General features: G+C 48.9%; 1 protein-coding gene across 15 annotated transcripts in view; it reads left to right on the forward strand.

Annotated features, from left to right (window-relative positions):
- EHMT1 (euchromatic histone lysine methyltransferase 1) overlaps positions 1-16,806 on the forward strand; it is a 91,564-nt gene extending 74,758 nt beyond the window's left edge. For 14 of the 15 annotated variants that reach the window (XM_021413554.1, XM_021413555.1, XM_021413556.1 and 11 more), the window contains 11 exons: positions 61-162; positions 576-680; positions 2,825-2,979; positions 3,673-3,840; positions 4,228-4,372; positions 5,049-5,126; positions 6,264-6,379; positions 8,208-8,294; positions 11,936-12,014; positions 14,885-15,060; positions 16,225-16,806. In XM_021413554.1, the coding sequence (XP_021269229.1) occupies positions 61-162; positions 576-680; positions 2,825-2,979; positions 3,673-3,840; positions 4,228-4,372; positions 5,049-5,126; positions 6,264-6,379; positions 8,208-8,294; positions 11,936-12,014; positions 14,885-15,060; positions 16,225-16,408 (1,395 nt within the window). In that variant the 3' untranslated portion in view covers positions 16,409-16,806. The remainder of the gene's footprint in view (positions 1-60; positions 163-575; positions 681-2,824; positions 2,980-3,672; positions 3,841-4,227; positions 4,373-5,048; positions 5,127-6,263; positions 6,380-8,207; positions 8,295-11,935; positions 12,015-14,884; positions 15,061-16,224) is intronic. The other variant, XM_021413552.1, reaches the window with a different exon arrangement.

Consider the following 19,100-nt stretch of genomic DNA (forward strand, 5'->3'; position numbering starts at 1 on the left):
AGACATGGGGAGTGCGGGGAGGGGACGTTCCCTGAGCACTTGTTCTGTGCTTGTGTCCAGGACGCGGAGGGCTCCACGTGCCTGCACTTGGCTGCCAAGAAGGGGCACTACGACGTCGTTCAGTATCTCCTGTCCATAGGGAAGATGGATGTCAACTGCCAGGTGAGGCCTCTCTGCAAGGGTGCCCCTGTGCTCCTCGTAGCAGAGAGGTGAGATCGTGCACTTGCTGTGGGATAGATCTAGCTTAGCACTGACCATCACAGCTTATCTGAGCTTTTGCAAGAGCTTTTACAGAAGCTGGGTGTTCTTTGTGCATTACTGACAATCAGCTGGATTTAAACACCCCAGAGATCCATCTCCAGTGTGCTGAGCTGCACATAAACTCAAATCTGCTGGGGCAGATTGGTTTGGATCTCTCTGGGCTCTGAAGCACAGCGATGAGGCATATGTGGGGAGGGAAGGGGTGTGTGGCACCCAGCAGGGCACACCCTGCCATGGCTTCCTGGGCTTCTGGAAGCCAGCAGGAGACTGCTGTGCCCGTTCTGCTTGTCTCACCCTTTTCTTTCCCTCCCCAGGATGACGGAGGCTGGACGCCGATGATCTGGGCCACCGAGTACAAGCACATCGAGCTGGTGAAGCTGCTGCTTGCGAAGGGGTCAGACATCAACATTCGAGACAACGTGAGGTTCTTCCTGGAATCTGTTTTAGAAATAATCCACAAGCTCTGTTTAGAAACCAGAAGAGCCCAAGAGCACTGACTTTAGGCTCAGTACAGAGAGGCATGGTGATCCCTATAAACAAGTGGCAGTGAGTGCCGGGCAGGAAAATACTCCTTCTTATTCTAGAAGAAGCTTTACTAGCAAGCAAGCAAGCAGTTCTTTTCTTCCCATGTGGACTCCCTGGAAGCTCAGTGGGCCCAGCAGCTCTGGGTGTCTCTCTATGCCAGGTGTTCTCACAGGGTTTTTCAAGTAAAAAGAGAAGATGAGAGGGAGGTGTTGGGGGAGAAGAAGGGAAGCACATCCACACTTCAGCTCAGGAGATTCAGTACCTCAGCAGTGCTCCTCTTCATTTTTCTTAATAGCATATATCTCACTTTTTCCCCTCTGCTGTTGAAACCCTGAAAGTACCTGCAGGGGAAGCTTGGGTATGGAGAGCTACTCCAGGCTTGGATCTGTAGGAGATGTTGCAACAGAGTACTTAACCCTGCTATCATCTCATGCCCTAGCATACCTCACGACAATGTATTTTCTTGTCCAGGGCTGCTAGTGCTTTCCTGAATCTGATGGATGTAAGCATTATTTCTCATTTGTCTCTCTGAATGGCTCTTCTGGTGTTTGTGCGGTGCTGGCAGGGGTAGGTGCTGGCTCATTTGTCCTGTGGAGCTCAGAATGGCCCCAGCTGTGAGTTGCCTTCCCCTTTCTGAAAGCCCTTTCTTAGGAGGAGTCTCCATTCCTTGGTAACTTAAACAGTTCCCAGGTAGTTCTGGACCTGACACTCTTCATAAAAGCCAAAGTCAAGGTGGGCAAGGGAGCTTCTGGGATGTTGCATGACTTCAGAACCCTAGCACAGACTGTGCTGACTCTTGTTTGAGCTGCCACAGAAGCCTTTGGCTGCCAGTTAAAAATTCACACGTCAAATGATGAAAATCAAATTGTCTCAGTCAACAATTCACTTGAAAGAAAAATACCCCTTAGCAGATGTATGTATCACATATCTGTTACTGTACCTACAGCTCAGTGTCTCCTGATTGCAGCCATTAAGAAGTAATGTCATTTGTGCTGAGAAGCATCCTACTCTGCGAGAAATGCTTTTGATTGTAATTATGCTGCTGTTAGGCAGTAGCCGGTGCAAAGCGGAGTAGGTGTCTGTAACGTGTCTGAGTAGCAGCATGCGGCATGCAGTCGACAGGATTAATCTTTTCATAGACTGGTACGTGATGCTGATGAGGGTTTTTTCTGGATTTTACCATGGTGGGAGGCAGAAGCCACGCAGAAAGAGCCCCCCCCCACTCCCTGGTGCATGCTGATAGCCTCCTCGTGTAAGAGAAGATCTAAGTGAGGTTGCGACAACTAAAAGATGGGCTTTATTTTTATTTAAAAAAAGTGATCATTACTATCATTGCACTGTTGTGTTGGGCATCTTTAGGGCTTGTCAGGGGGAAGGACTCTAAAGTGCCAGTTGCATTGTAACAGAAAACAGAGTATCATCGCTTAAAATATCTCCATCAAATAGATGAGTGTTCAGCTATTTCTAGTGCAGCTAGTGAGAGATGAGTACATACAGTATTTAAGAGATGCCTGAAGTCAGACTGATTGCTTTCCATGTAGCTCATGGTTCTCTTTCTAGCACCTTCACATACCCTACAGCCTGCGCTCTGTTCTTGCTCGGCAGACACTTTTTCTCTTCGATTTTGTAGCTTGGGAGACGTGCAAGTTTTGCTGCGTGTCTGGGCTGGGGAAGCTCAGCTTCTAGCCTTTTCCAACGTGCTCGTTCATGTCTGTCACCTTTCTTGTGGATTGATCCAGATTGTTTTTGTGGCTCGCAGATAGACAATTTGTCTGTGTGCATAAGGAAGGCGACGGAGCATTTTTGTGCAGCCTCCCCATCTCTGGTGCGTGGAGGCGGCTGCAGTGAGAACTCCCTGCTCAGCTCTGCTGAGATTTCCCTGCCCGCCTCGGGTCTCCCAGCCAGAACGAGCAGTGTAGGGGAGGAGAAGGAAGCTACGTGTTGAATGCCTCAGGTGTAGAGCTGAGGATGATGGAGTCCCAAAGCAGTAGGGTTTTAATGCACTAAACAGCCTCTGCTCTGTTTTCTTCCCCTCCAGGAGGAAAATATTTGTTTGCACTGGGCTGCTTTTTCTGGCTGTGTTGACATTGCAGAGATACTGCTGGCTGCTAAGTGTGATTTACATGCGGTGAATATTCATGGAGATTCCCCCCTGCACATTGCAGCCAGAGAGAACCGCTACGAGTGTGTTGTGTAAGTACGGCCCCAGCCCTGCTGCTCCTCTCCCTTCCCCTGGTTGCTCCTTTCTGGCTGGGTGCTGGCTGGAAGCTCGGGACAGCCTTCGAAATGCCTTTGGCATTTAAGCACAGACCAAAATTGGGATGCAGGGCTTGCTTCTCTGTTGCTCTGCTCCTAGGCACAGTTGGGTCTGAAATACTGCCTGCTGGCAGAGCTGGTGTAAAAAGGATCACAAAACAAGGGGTAGTCCTGGAGCTTTTTTGTGGTGTGTGATAGGGTAATGACTTCTCTTTTATTTAGTCACTGCTAGGAATAAAGTCAGCATGTGTCCTCACCAAAAGCTGGTGAGTATAAACAAGGGCCAAGTTTCTGGCTGGGCTTATCCATTTCCAGCCTACTGTTCCCACCCCTTATCTTTCCCTGCCAGAAAGAGTTTCCAGCCTGCCTGAAGTTAGGCTGGTCACCAACAAGGCACTTGTCATGCCTGGAGCAGGGCAAGATTTGCCCAGAGCTCCAGTCTGTGGCTTCTGGCTGCACCTTCCTGTAGAAGGATTCACTGAACCGTGCCTATAAAGAAAACTCAGGTGATTATTCACTGCTACAGATGCTGCATTGTCCCTTAAGGGCTAGCTGGAGATTGCGATTCAACTCATTTTCCCCTTGTGCAGTTTCTCTTGGGGATGCTTATCCTTTCTTGCTGTTTTGCAGTCTGTTTCTTTCCCGTGGCTCGGATGTCACTTTAAAGAACAAGGAGGGTGAGACTCCACTCCAGTGCTCCAGCCTTAACTCTCAGGTCTGGGTGGCTCTACAGATGAACAAGACACTCAGAGAATCATCGACTGAGAAGCCTGTCCAGATAGAGAAGGTAGTGAGCAGGTGAGAATCTGGCTGGATTTGCTTGTGGGCCCTGAAATACAGCCCTGGCAAGGGCAAAGCTGGGAGCCTGGTTTGAGAAAGGACTGTAAGTGCGTGCTGTGCGTTCTGAGCTGGTGTGAAGGTCAGTTTGAGCTTAGCAGGACTTAAACATAGGCTGATTCAGTCCGTGACTTGTAAATTCATCCTCCAAATGGAAGTATTCGCAAACACAAAGAACAATCTGTAAGGCAGAGTGGAAAAAAATGAACTCTGTTCTAGTCTGAATTGTGTTCAAGCTTTGAATGCTCCGTGATCAAAGACACTAATTCTACCCCAGGGTGGCGTTTGAATGGCCCCTTGTTTGGGGAAGCTTTTCTGCTGTGACACTTCTCTTTCTGCCTCTGACAGAGACATCGCCCGGGGTTATGAGAGGATCCCGATTCCCTGCGTCAATTCAGTGGACAGTGAGCCTTGTCCTAGCAACTACAAGTATGTCTCGCAGAACTGTGTCACCTCCCCAATGGACATTGATAGAAACATCACCCATTTACAGGTGAGGGATTGTGTTTTTTCCTGTTCTGCTGTGAGCGCTTAGAGATGTTGCAGTGCACTGCACCTCAGACCAAGTTTTGCGTTCAGAATGGAAATGTCTCCTCCTAATATCGAATTCAAGCCAAGATTGTAGTCTGAAATTCCAGGAGAAGGGATTCTGCTTTTCTTCCTTTCCCAGACTTCACCTCACCTCTGCATTCAGCTGTGTACTGCAGCATCAGCCTGGTGCTGCCTGATGTGGCTCCCATTTGTTTATCCATTTCTTCTGTTCTGGCTCTGAGTTAGTGAGTTGTTTGGAGACTTTCCTCATGCTGTCCTCCTAGCGACTTCAGAGCTTTCCTTTTCCTCAGGTGTGGAGCTCATAGGGCACAGAGGAGGGTTAGTAATGTGGGGAGAAGATGAAGGTGACTCATGACAGGATCCTCTTCTGCAAGCTGGACTCCTGTGTACAATGAATACCAAAGAATTGACCTGAGTAAACATGACACTGAATGATGAGTGTGGTTATCTCTTTGGCTAATGAGCTGCAGCAGTGGCCTCTTTTGGGCGAGTTTGGAAGGCACTCCAGCAGCAGGCAGGAGAAGACTTGCGGTTTTGCTCGCTGGCCCAGTTAGAGAAGTTGCTCTTTCACTTGTGCTGGAGTGGCTTGGAGCTGATCCCTTCTGCTTCTCTTCCAGTATTGCGTGTGTATAGACGACTGCTCCTCCAGTAACTGCATGTGTGGCCAACTCAGTATGCGCTGCTGGTATGATAAGGTGAGGACGCACAGCCTCGTGTTTGGTTGGCAAACTGAATATTGCAAAATTCAGGATTTCTAATAGGACCTAAAACCAGTTTCTTGCACAGCTCCTCTGCTTTCTTGTTTTAAAATGCTTAGGGTTGCAGTCTCAGCTTTGAGGTGTATGTGATAATAACAAAATGTGTACTCAGGGAAGCTTTTCCAGTGTTATTTGTTTGTGTTGCTGTCATGCCAGCTGAGCCATTAATTATACCCATGTGATAGAGAGCATTTAATAACCCATGCGTGAAATCAGCTTCCATTTCAGAAAGACATAGAAAATGCTGTAATATATAAACAGGGGGAGGGTAGAAGAGAGATTCTGCCTACCTTTATTTATCGTGATCCTTCTGGATGAACACAAAGTAAATATGTTTTAACTTCAGCACTGCCAGAAGCCTAGTTTGTTTTGGGTAAGTGTGCTTCAGTCCTCCTGGGAGGTTTTGAGGTTAATATTTGGACAGGTTCTGCTAAGATCAGAAGTTCTCCTAATCTCTGTAAGTTTCTCCCAGGGGGAGTACTGGCATCTTTCTTTGCTTTGTAGGCATTTTATTTACACATTAATGGGTGATTACATCTTTAAAGCCATAAAAGCCAAATTTGTTTAGTATGATGAACTGCCTCTATCACTTACTTAATCCTATATGGTTGGTAGATAATTGAATTGTAGCTTTTTTTGGGAGAGTTATTTGGGAAGATAATGTGGTTTACAGAACTTGGGTGTACTGGCCTCATAATCTGGAAGTTGAGGCTTTATTCCAGAGACAGACAAAGCATATGCTTCTCCCCTCCAGCACTGCAGAAGGATGATAATGATGATGCACTCCCATTTTTGCACAGCACTGTAAGATCCTTTTTGGTGGTGGTGCGTAGGGTGATGCCAGGCAGCAAAAACCTGAATGGTTTCTCGTTGTTTGTCAGCTGTTCGTGATAGTGGCTTGTGTGCTGCTGTCAGGGGAGAGCAATGCCTGTGCAGAAGTTGATTTCTGAGGTTTTTTTTGGGGGGGGGAGGTCGGGACATGCCTCCACACAGGGGTCCTCTCGCCCGTTTAGCGTTTGGGGAAATTCACAAGAAGAGAAAACTAACCCAGACTTGAATGCATCTCCTCTTCAGGACGGCCGACTCCTGCCTGAGTTCAACATGGCTGAGCCCCCGCTGATCTTTGAGTGCAATCACGCGTGCTCGTGCTGGCGGACCTGCAGGAACCGGGTGGTGCAGAATGGGCTCAGGTGAGAACCCACACGCAGCCTGTTTGTGGCAAAACCAGGGCCAAACCACAGAGCCTCAGCTCTGCCTGCAGTCCCACGAAGCACAGAGCTTCCAGAGATGGAGCGGAGCTGGCTGGGCAGGTGTTGCCAGGCAGCACTGGGGGCAGAGGGGGTTCCTCTGTGCTGCAGGTGGGGATGAGCAGCAGCGGGCGATGAGCTCAGCTAGGATCTGTGCCCTGCTGCTGCCCCCAGCACGTGGGAACTTTGCTGTTCTTTCCTCAGCCTGACCACAAGGCATGCAAAGGGCAGTGGGTTTGCACGGGCAGCCTGAGTGTGACTTGTCAGATAGAGAGCCCTGGAAGACATAAGAGCAACAGAAAATGCAGAGCCTCAGTTTAGAAGCTATCATAAAATTGCAGTTTATATTAGAAATACAGGCTGGCAGGCAAAGAGTTGGTCGGTAGTTTCCCAGTTAATTGGCCTGACTCTCTCTGAGTTGGATACCTGAATACCTGCTGGCTTCAGAGTTGCTGCAGATTAGGCTCTGTTCATTTTGGTGCCAGGCAGTAATTAAAATGTTTCGTATTGCACCTCTGCTTCAGAGAAGTTCGCCATTGCACCAAATGCACCAGGACAAACTTTGTAGGAATCCCCTGGAAAAAAGACTTTTGCACATCTTTCATGGTACTGACGCTTTTTTTTTTGGTGGGCTTTATATTTCCAAGGACATTTTGCAACTTCAAAAATAAGGAAAGGGCTGGATGTGTTTCCACAAAACTTCACCCCTCTGTACTTTTTCCCCTGCCAAACTGCAGAGCTTCAGTGTCTACGTGAGTGTTTATTCAGGAGCCATGCAGTTAGATCTGATGCTTCTGCATTTTTGTCAGCTCAGGTGTTCTCTTGATGTCCTGTTTTGCCCTGGTTCAGGCTCCTGGAGCTGTGAACAAATAGGAGTAAATGGTTGTCCCTGGAGAGGAAGCGTGGTTTGAGCTGATGGTGCAAAGAAGGAATGGGTGGGGGGGAGAGGAGAGAAATAGTGGAAAAACCAATGAGGTGAAGTTAAGGTGAGCATTGGATTTCTCTTAATTCCGATAACAGCATTGCTGAGAGGGGGTTTTGCTTCCCATGGGGAAAGAGGGAACATTCCCTAGCCCTGGAGATGGTTCATCCTGCACTTAACTCAAGTTCTGGCTGAGCAGGAGACAGAATGACTTACGGGATTGTTTCTCTGCCTATAAACTCCATCAGTAAAATTCCACAGAGCTGCTATTACACCAAGAAGTTTCAAGTTGCAGCGTTTCTTCCTTGTGTTTCCGCCAGGGAGTTGGATATGATGGAGCTGCTAAATGCACTGGCCTCAGCAGAGGGCAAAGGGATCAGAGCACTTAGCTCAAGGTGTTCTTAACTCACTGTAAACTCCCTGCCTCCCCTTGCAGCACCGCTCCCTTCGGAACTTGAAGTCCCTTTCCACCATCCCCCGAGAGCTGGGCATGTGCCTGAAAGAGAAAGAAATGTCGGAGGTGGGATTTTGGTATCCCGTGTGCAAATCATCAGCTGTGCACCAGCACGGAGCATCTACTGCCTTTCCCTCTTCCCAGTCCTTAATGTGTGCAGGCACCAAGCGTGCACCTCACCAGCTGCAGCTGGGCAGGGAGAGGCAGTGCCATCCCAGTGTCTGTCCCCTTGCTTGGAGCACGGGTATAGTGGCACCAGACTGAGAAGGGGGGGTTTGAAGACTGAAATCATCTCTTTGAGTTGGTGCTAATTGGAGGTCGCAGTTCTTTCGCTTTCTTCTGTTGCCTTTCTGCTCCCTGCTGCCATTGATGTGGCTTCATTTCTCCTTTTCCAGGACTCGGTTGCAGCTCTATCGGACACAAAAGATGGGCTGGGGTGTGCGAACGATGCAAGACATTCCACTGGGAACCTTTGTGTGCGAGTAAGTTATTCCTTCAGCTTTCATCAGCTCACCCAAACGCATCGCTTCCCAAGGGCTGGCGTGCTTTGTGCTTCATTTCATGCAAATCAAATTGGCGTAGAGCAGAGCTGCTGACCTCACTGCGAGGCTTCCTGATCCCATTTCCTGCTCTGTTTGTCCTTTCCTCGCAGCGTGGAGCTTTCTCCACCCCTCTCCATCTCGCTGCAATCTGTGGTCAGCTTGTGGTTCTGGGCTCTCTACCCCTGTGACACATGAGCAGTGAGGAATGAAACAGATTTGGGTTGTGCTGCAAGTGCACGACATGTTCATTGTGTACGAGACCTTTAAGGCTGAGGGAATTTGGAACAACTGTTTTATGTAGGGTCATTTTCTGCTTCAAGACTGGCTTCCCAAGAGGTTTCCCACTGTCACAGCTCTGGCTTTAGTCTGATTCATCAAAACAGTAAAGCACTTGGCATTAAGCACAAATTTAGGCCCTGGTTCAATAAAGTACTTAGGAACAAAAATACCAAGATTTATGTCAGGTTGAAAAAACTGCTGCTGAACCACATGTTTCTTAGGCTTTAAAGTGGTTGGTGTAGTTTGGTGAACAGTTTGAAAAGCGTTTTCTTCATTGTGGTACTAATGAGCTAAGATATTCTAAATAAGACAGGACTCTTGCCCTTCAAGAAAACATGTGCTTGGGTTTTATAGAGCTGATTATTGATGTTGTATGGAGTCAGGCAGGGGGCTGGTGTAGCATACTGCAGTATTTAAACAAATAAAGGAAAAGAAAAATGTGCAGTAAATCATCCACGTGTTTCATCCAGGCGGAGTCGTGGGGGAGTGTCTCAAGTGTGTCCTCAGGTGGGGCTTCCTGCTGGGTCCTGAGGTTCACTGCGTGCTGGTTAAGTGCCCAGAGATGATCCAGAGCCTGCGAGAAAACTGCTCCTAAAGAAAACAGCACCGGCTTTACCACATCCTGCTGGAATGTAAACACCAGAGAGGGATGAGTGGTGATAAACTGGAAGCCTGGGGAGACTGGGCAGCCCCGCGCAGTGGGTAATTAGCACAGATTGGTGTGTTGGAGAGTCCAAGCCCATGGGGTTCAGATACCAAACCACCCTGAACTCTTCCTCCAGACTTGCCAGGAGCTGCTGAGGCTGTTTCAGTGGTGGGCACTATCTTCTTCATTATCTAAATGAGCTGCATACTAAAAAGCTGAATTAATTTATGTCTTGCCCGTGCGGGTTCCTCCTTGTCCCCATCCCTCTCATTCACACACTCATGTGATTTGCACAGCTCACCAACTCCAGCCTTTCTCTTCCTCAAGCCAGCTGTGCTGTTTCTCTGTAGTACCACACAGTGCAGCCTATGGACTTTGTTCCTCCTTTTCCTCACCTATGGCAAAGAAGCCCTGGAGCTTTGGTGCTTGGGGGCTGCATGCACACAGCAGCTCCCTGCACAGCACTGACCACCTGGAGCAGTGCCCTGACCAGGCAGTCCCTTTGTGCTGGGGTTATTCCTCTGCTTTGGAAGGATGATAATTGTGTTGGTCTAAGAACGGTACTGTGGGTATGGGCTTTCCTTGGTGAGGCTTTGAATGAGTGGGAGGCAGAAACCAGAGGTTTTATGAGGCTCTGGTCTGTTCCTTTTGGTATGAGCTCATTATATGGCTCCCAAGTATTTAATTCCCGTACAAAACAGCTCTAGTAAGATACCATCTGAACCAAGTCGGGTATTTCAGCCACACCTTCAGCCAGAGACATCCTGGGCATCCCACCCCATCTCCCACACCCCATGGAAACCGCCGCAGCCTGTGCTAGGAATGTCCTGTTGCTCTTGGTTTTTGTGTGGAACATGCTCTGATCTCACAGTGATGAGTGGCAACGTGGAGTTTCTGCCTTCAGCATGCTAAGCATCTTGCTGGGAAGAAAGACGTTGCCTTGACTTCAGGCCTTCCATGAAGGATGCTCCTGCTCTTCCTGGAGTAGGAGGGTGTGCTCCTTGTGCATCTTGTGTTCTGTAACTTCGGACCTGGTAAATTAGGGAAAAGTTTGTATTGGTAAGCAATCCTGAAGAGGAAAGGAGTTAAAGGAATGGTCTTTAAAGGAACATGGAAACAACAATTTTTAATTAGATTCTGGGATTTTTGTTCCACTGAATTGTAAGCCTGAAGTGTCTGTCACTGAGCAGTGCCTCTCTGTGCAGCATTATTCAGCTGTTTCCGAGCTGCTGCTGGCTACTGTGCCACGCTACAGCAATTTCTCTCCCTCTGGCCATAATCTTCCTATTGCTTTAGGTCAACAGTGAGCTTGTGGTTTCCAGTAATGCTGCAGCCTTCTGGGAGCGCTTAATAAATAACAAGGTGCAGTGGGGGCGAGCAGCAGCGTCACACTCGGCCGCAGCAGCCTCCTGGCCTGGCGGAGCAGCTCTGCTTAGATTTGGGAACTGCAGCCAAACGATCCCCGGCCACGGAGTGCGTGGGTCTGCTCCAGGTTAATGTTTCGTGGCTCTCCTTCCTGAGCCCTGGAGTTAAACGCCGCCTCGAGCCAAAAGGGGATGTGGATACGGTTGGTTAATGCTTCTAAAATGCTTTTGAAAGCTGCACTGGGATGCTGGTGTGGTGGCTGCTGATCGTGGGAGCATCTGTTGGTGCTACCAAGAATATTTGTTTTGTGAGTCCTTTGCTTATAATTCATCAGTGTTGTGTCAGAGGCTGCGGAGACCTGGGTACCAGAATCTACTGTGCTACAGCTTCTTATATTCCTCCCTCTGGCTCAGTTCCTCTCCTCTTGTGTCTCTTCGTTTTGATTGCAGGCTGCTCAGTTCAGGAAGTGTTGTAGGTTGACAGCCTAGAACCGCGTAAGCTGGCGACAGGAGGCAGATGTGGGAGTGCAGGTGCAGCAGTGACTCCTGTAACTTGGGTTTTTGCATCAAACCCAGCATCTATCTGGAGCATCAGAAGTGGTGCCTGTGTTTGGTCCTGCTCACCAAGCCAGACCAAAGAGCACGTGTTCAGTGGTACTTGGGAGGGCCTGATTGCAATCTGCCTCGCACCTGTTTTTACAGCAATGTGATGGTTACTCAGGCCACAGCTCTGATTTATTCTGGTTTGAGGAGGATGAGGAAGAAACATTCCTCCTTCCAGGGATCCTGCCAGGTTAGAGTAGACCTAAGTCTTAAATCAAGTAGTCTTAAATCAAGACTTTGTCAGGTATGTAGAATACATAATCAGTCAAAATGTAGGAGGAACAGGAAACAAACATTTTACATTCGGATGTAAACAGCACAGACATTACAGTACTGTGCAGGAGGTGAGTCCAGCGGTGAACGTAAGGAGAGGTGGATTAATATATTGATCTTTGCCAACAAGGAGGATTGCAAACGGAAAGAGTGAATTTTGTTGGAAATAAAACTCCATTTTTAATATTAAAAGTGTTGCCCTGAAAAGACTGAGTTTGGAGGCAGATTTTAGCTGCTCTGAGTTGGCAAAGCTCTGTTTGCCTGGGCAGATCTGAAGTGACCCGCACTGCTGAGGCTATGGATTGTGATCAGAAGGTGGCTGCATCCCTTCCTTCCCCTCTTGCTGGAAAGGGATGTTAAACCCAAGCTGGTTGGTGCACAAGCATCTTATTTCTGCCTTTCCTGTTTGCCTGCAGGTATGTTGGCGAGCTGATATCTGATTCTGAGGCAGACGTCCGTGAAGAGGACTCCTACCTCTTCGACCTTGACAACAAGGTACTGTATCTAGGGAGGTAAACCCAAGGTCTTGTTTCTCCAAAGGAGCACAGAGAGTATTTGTCTTTATCTTGATGTGCAGCACGCTCTGAAAGCTTGGAAGCAGAGCTGCTTTCTCACTGGGTTTTATTAGAAAGGTAAGGTTATGGAGATGAGACTTTAGGGCTTGTTAAAATGGTAACAGAGCCCAGCAGTGCTGGGCCACAGTGTTACGTGCTGCCCACAGCAGGCTCAGGCCCTATTAAAAATGCTCAAACATCCTGAGTTCAGTTGTTGAGCTGCTGATATTCAGGTGTGTATACAGCAGTGTGCAGGCTTGCGGTGGTGGTGATTGGCAGCTCTGTAAGCTCGTGATAAAAAGATCTTGATGCATGAGCTGGAACGCTGAAAGAGACGCCGTTCCCTTACAAAGGGATCCAGCAGACACCCTGGCAGGGACTTGAGGCTTCTGCTGCTGCTGGTTGTTCTGCGCTGCTCTGCAGAGGGCTGTCTCAGTGCAAAAATCTTGCTTTGAAAAGTATGATCTAAAGCATTTGAGCATCACTTCAGACTTTCCTTGGGAAACGGGGGAGAGGAGAAAGGTGAGCTGGGGAATCAGAGCAGTGGGGCGGCTTGCAAGGAAAGTTGTAAAGCAGTCTTTGTCTTGTGTCTGTCATCAGCTAGTCACAAAGAAGCTTTTCTTTGTTATTATAATTTTTCTTTTTAAGTGACAGACATTAAAGTTGAAAAAAGAGAAGTAGTGAGTCTCGTAGCAAGTCTGAAAACAGGGGTCAGACTGTAACTAAGAGGTTAAAGAGCAGCAGGGACTTCAAGCTGGCTTCTGCATTTATGAGCAAGAGACTGTTCGGGCCTTGCTTGGCCTTCAGGTTAACCCCTGGCTGGCTGCTTTGAGGTAGAACATCTGGATTTTGTACAGGAGCAAGCACACAGTCTTTCGGTGGAGCATCTGTGGAACAGGCAATGGAGTCACTGAGGGGTCGTTCATAGAAACCCAAGGCAGTGCTGAGGGCAGGCAGAGCTGGATGGGTCCTCTCACCTCCCCAGCAGAGGGAAAATATCACGGGTGAGGCCTGAGAGGGCAGCGTTAGGGCCCTGCTGTGTCCTGAAGGAGTGGCCTGGATGGGGTTCGTGCTGAAGCTGCTGGGGACGTCATTTCTAATGTCCTTGTTCCTTGAGTTGTCACTCAGGGCCATGTGCGTGGTGAATCACTCAGCGTGCCAGGGCTTGCGGTCACATCCCTTCCTGTGACTGAAAGAGGGCAAACATCGAGCAGCCAGAACTCACTGCCCGTTCTGGGCTTTCAGGGAAGAATACATAGTGCAGTAGATACTCTCTGGGTTTCCACAGGTTAAAGGGATCATTTTCTTGTCTCTGTACTGAAGAGCCAGAAAAAAACCCCACTATTTCTGGTAGATATGAGGGTGAGTTTTATCTGGTGTTGTTGCTTTCTGTTGGTGTTAAGCTCCCCTTCCCACATGTGGTCCTGAGCCTGACTGGGAACCCTTGGCATCGCAGCTGGTGAGCACTGAAAGCCATTTGAAATCAAATGTTCTTCATAGAATCCTTAAGGTTGGCAGAGACTTTTAAGATCATTAGTCCAGTAGTCAGCTCATCACCACCATGCCCACTAAAACACGTCCCTAAGTGCCACATCCCTGAGTGCCACATCCTAAGGTCCTTTTTAAGCACTGAAGATCTTAGCTGTAATACAGACGTCTGCAGAGTCCGTCCCTGTGCTCCTAAGAGGGAGCCTCCTCTTGCCCCATCCTGCTCTTCCTCTCTGTTTGCCTCCTACATTCCTGAAACTCTTGCAGCAGGGTGAGAAGCACTTTGCTCTGGGACTTGTCCTCCTTGGCAGCTCAGTGGTGAGAATGCTGCCTGCGTTCCTCTCCTTTCTCAGGAAAAGCTTCTTGGCTTGTATGGTGGAGAGCTCAGCTCTTCCCAGATGGTCACTCTGGTGGAAGTGGCTGGTGCTGTGGTTGCCAAAGGAAGGTGGCATTTCCACGGATAAAGCAGTGATGAGACTTAAATGTAACTGCAGTCAGAGCTTGCAGCACTCGGTGTGGCGTGGGACCGTGTGGGTGATGCCTCCCCCAGTTGCTGGGACATCTTCCCTGGGCTCCTGCACCAGCTGGGTGGTGTGATCTGACCCAGCTCATCCATTAAAGATTGCAAGGTGCTTGCCCAAAAGGGAGTTTGAGTGCTGCTAATGGATCCTTTTGCTTTTGGCCTCTTTGCAACAGAAATTAGCTTCTGTAATTAAAGTCTCTGCTTTGCACAGTCATTCTGTGCTGGAATAAAAAGCCCTGAGGGGGTTTCTTTTATTTTCAAGGAAAACAAAGTATGGCTGCTGCCTGGGCTCTCTGGAAAGGGAATTTCTGTGTTCTCACTTTCACCTCTATCTGCAAAAAACTGTTTTCCCTAGGCTCTGGCTTAGTGTTTCCTAGCTGTCATGTTCAATTAGAGGATAGGACAGATGCCTGTTCCCCTGTCCAGTGGCTTTTACCCATAAGGTGTTGGTCTGCCCAGAACATAAATCCCACTGCACCAAACCACTGCTTCAGCAGAGCAGGTCTGGGGAGAGCTGATGTGCCAGCCAACGTCAAGAGCATTTTTAAAAGGTCTTTGGGCTCATGGGGGCACAGTGTTCCACAGAAAACTATTTTCCGTGTCCTGTTGAGTGTAGAAGTATGTGTTTAGTCCTCTTAAGCCTTCCCTGGCCATTCTTCTTTTCGAGGCTCTCCAGAGTGCTAGCGTGGGGACTGATAGTTTGGTCATTGCTTTTTTTTTTTTTTTTTTTTTAAACAAGTATCAGTAATAACTCTAAAACCAATCTCATCTAATGAAACATGCAACGTTTCTCCCTCTAGGATGGAGAGGTGTACTGCATAGACGCCCGTTTCTATGGCAACATCAGCCGCTTTATAAACCACCTGTGCGAGCCAAACCTCATTCCCGTGCGAGTCTTCATGTCGCACCAGGACCTCCGCTTTCCCAGGATCGCCTTCTTCAGCACGAGGCACATAGAGGCCGGGGAAGAAATCGGGTAGGTACCAGCCAGGCTGGCTGCCCTCGCCTCGCTTGGGCAGGACCGAGTGCTGCAAACCTTCAGATGCTCCGTCCTGTCTTCTGAGCAGTGGGGTTTTCCTCCAGAGCGCAGTGACTAATGTCACTGATTTTGTTCTTTCCTGTTTCTTCTTCTTCTTTGGTGACATTTGTAACTCAGCCTCCCTTTTCCCCTGGACATTTTCTATTGGGAACTTGTTGTGGATAGCCACTGAAGCAGCCAGAAATTGGGAATCACAAAAAAAACCCCAACAAAATCCCATGAACCTAAAAACCAGTAAGCAGTGACAGAGCTGTTCAGCACAGGCCCCATCCCCACTGAGCACTGGGAGGTCTGAGACCTTCCAAGTATGAAGCAGAAGAGGGGCTGCTTGAAGGCCCCATCTGCACCCATTGGGCAGGGATGGTGCGTGGTGGGGCAGTGCCAGACCCCTCTGCTATCTCCTGTTCTCCATGCATGGCGAAGTGAATGTGTTGGATTAACACTGGCTGGCCAGGACTTGTCCAAAGCTTCTGCTTCAAGTCAACGTGCAGGATTTGGGATTCATATCTTGAGTTCTTCCCCAGCAGACCAGTGCCAGGTGTCCCCATGTCAGGATGCTGGTTTGAGGCAGCCTATGGGGCTCAGGGTGCTGAGAGGAGCCTTGGTGGCAGCAGCAGCCCCGTCCCCTGGTGCCTGCTTGGCTGACTGGTGCCTGCTTGGCTCAGCCCGGGGCTCTGCTCCCCTCTGCTGCTTTCTGGTCCTCACTGAAGGAATTTCCTTGGATTTTTTGCAAGCTTGTTGTGCTCAGCTCTGTGCTGGGAGCAGATCCTGAGTGGCTTTATCCAGCAGTGAGACTGAAACAGAAAACAAAACTCAATAGATTTGGTCCAGGGTAGACTTCAGGTGTGATGCACAGGTTGTGCAGCAAGCAGGAGGCTGTAGTGCTGTAGACACCTGAATTGTCACCCCTCAAGCCCCTTCCTCTGCAGAGGGACAAGAGCTCTGCTGCCCCAGGTTTGCCCTGTCCCATTGCTTGCCAGGCCATGTCCCCAGCGTATTCCATCTGCTGATGCTGCATTGCCCGAGGTGCTGCCAACCCCAGCTTCTCTCTCGCGAGTGTTCCTTCGTCGCGGTGACCCCGTTTCCATTTCTCTCTTGCAGCTTCGACTACGGTGACAGGTTCTGGGACATCAAGGGCAAGTTCTTCAGCTGTCAGTGCGGTTCACCCAAGTGCAAACACTCGAGCTCAGCGCTGGCCCAGCGGCAGGCGAGCACCTCGTCCCAGGACACGCAGGAAAACGGGCTCCCCGACACCAGCTCTGCCACGGCAGCCGGCCCCTTTTGAGGCTCCGCTCCCCAGAGACTGACTCGTTTTAACCCTATAGATTCACATACTGTCTGAATTTTCCATTTTAAGAGAGAAAACCCGCTCGAGGAAAGCCAGGGGTTCGTGACACTTAGGGCTGTGCCACCGACTGTTACTTGAGGAATAAGTGAAAGCAAATCCCACCTCTGTGGTGTTATTCTCCCCTCCTGGTCCTGGAAAGCTGCTGGTTCTTACCGTGCCGAGGGGTGGCTGTTGCATTTTTTTTTCCATGCGAGCTGTCCTGGCCTCCGTCTCTTAATGTTCTAAGTGTTGTCAGAGCCCAGGGAGAGCCGCCCGTCCTCTGAACGTTGTTAATTGAATGGATCGCTCATGCCAAGTCATCTCCAGTTCACTTGTAATAAACTTTGAGTACTTGATGGGACTTTCTTTCTAAAGGCCGGGGGGAGCAGGGCGGGAGGGAGGCGCTGGCAGGCTCTGCTGGTTGGTTTCGTTGCTCAGTTCGGTTGGATTCCTCCCACATCTCGCAGGACGTCGCGGTGGGGCCTTTCGTAGAATCGTTTGAGTTGGAAGGGACCCGTAAAGGTCATCTAGTCCAACTCCCACTTGCCCTACGCATTTCTAACCAATGCCTCCTCCTTACCAAATCCATTGGCTTTTAACTCTTCCGATGAAAAGAAATCCACCGTGCTTAACCCCGTTGGTCCCTGAGCCGGCCAGAGACGCTTCCCCCAACCCCTCTCCGAAGTCCTCCGTTCCAACCAGCTCCACGCGGCGGATCCAGCGCTCGCTTCGTCGCTGGAAGGATCTCCCTTCTCCTGTGGCGTTAGCAGACATAGAGAGGGGACGTTGAAGGGGATTGTGTGAGACACTAACTTCTTAAGGACATCACTTTTTTAAAGATAAAGCGGATGAGATATATATTGTAGAGCCCCCGGCCCGCGCCCGCCGGCTGGGCCAGCAGCAGAGGGGCCGTGTCGCAGCGAGAAGACCCCGATGCCACCAGCTCGTCAGTTCCCATCTATTTTCTCAACGCTGGGCACCTTCGGTTAATTTTTAAGCCACACGCTATGAGGTTTCAATAAACTGATTTATTTTTTACCATTACCGAAACACGGGGGGCTAGCATTAAAAAAAAAAAGAAAAAAAAAAAAAAGAAAAAAGAAAAAAAAAAAGGAAAAAAACAACAAAAAACCCCCCACAAAAAAAAAAAAATTAAAAAAAACCCAAAAAAAAAAAAAAAAACAACCCAACAAAACGACGACGAAAAGAAAACCACAAAACAAAACGGTGCTGATTCTGGTGTGATTTTTTGCTCACCACGTGAATATAAACTATCAATTGTATAAAAAGAACAAAGTGATTTTAGTATAAAATGCAGGAAAACAAAAAAACCACAAAACTTTTTTTAAATTGTTAGTATTGTAGTGTGAATAAATTTGCCATCACCTTTTGTGTGGTGGCTGGGCAGGTCATTATCTTAATTTTTTTTTTTTTTTTTTGCATATATCTTAAATACTGTAATTAGTGCAGTTACAGGTTGTTGTTTTTTTTTTTTTTGTTCATCTCTTCTAGAACATTCATAATGCCGTCATGTTTATTATTATTATTATTTTTTTTTCTGTTAATGTTTTTTGACAGTTTTAAAGATGCAGCCTTTTGGCTCTGATCATTTTCTTGTTCTGTTTTCAATGAAATCAATAAAAAAAGAAAAAAAAAAAGTGCTTTAAAATGAGTTTGGCCTCTGCTTGAACTCCGCGCCGAGTTCCTCATCCTCGTGCTTGAAAGGAAAATGAAGAAAGTGAGCAAAAAAACCTGGGACGCTTTCAAGCCAATATGAAGAAGCCCGACCATCTGGTTTGGGGTTTTTCGTTTGTTCTTTAAGTGTCAAGTCTTACATTCATCCCGTGGTGTCTGGGAGCACTGGGCTGCCGGGCTTGGCCAGTGCCACCTCCCATCTCCTGCATGGAGGCAGTGTCCCATCCCAAAGGTCATAGGGCTGGGGATGGGGCTGAACGTTCCCTGCCTCAACCAAGTGTCCCCGTGGCACTGCTGAGCTGGAGCTGGGCCTGCCTCTGCTGCTCCGTCACGGAATCGTGGAATCCTGAGTTGGAAGGGAGCTGTGAGGGCCAACCAGTCCAACTCCCCTGCGATGCACAGGGTCACCACAGCTCCATCAGGTTGCCCAGGGCCTTGTCCAGCCTCGCCTTAGAATCACAGAATCATAGAATTAGCAAGGTTGGAAAAGACCTACGAGATCATCCAGTCCAACCATCCAGCTACCACCAATACAACCCCACTAACCATGTCTCTCAACATCCAAATGTTTCTTCCCCCCCAGGGATGGGGCATCGACTTCTGGGGTAAGTCGGGGCCTTGGGCACACTGGTGTCCAGTTTGGTCATCGCCAGCTGCAGGGAGGAATCGCATGGCTCTGCGCTGTGTCTCGGTGCTGGTTTTGCCCCCAGCATCTGGCTTTGCTGAGTGTGTCAGGGCAGTGATGTCCAAGCAGCGAGCAGCCGCACTGGGAGCTGTCGTGGGGTTTGGATGTGCCCTGAGGGTTTCTCGTGGATGTCCCCTGTTCCTGTGTCCCATAAACAGCCCTTCGTGCAGCGTGCACCAGGAGAGGGAGCTCCCACTGCTTTTTTTCCCAGTTTTGCATCAACGTTTTGGGGATGTCATCAATAGCTCCACCCCATCCCATCCCATCCCA

This window comes from Numida meleagris, chromosome 16 (assembly GCF_002078875.1).
Source record: "Numida meleagris isolate 19003 breed g44 Domestic line chromosome 16, NumMel1.0, whole genome shotgun sequence".
Classification (NCBI taxonomy): domain Eukaryota; kingdom Metazoa; phylum Chordata; class Aves; order Galliformes; family Numididae; genus Numida; species Numida meleagris.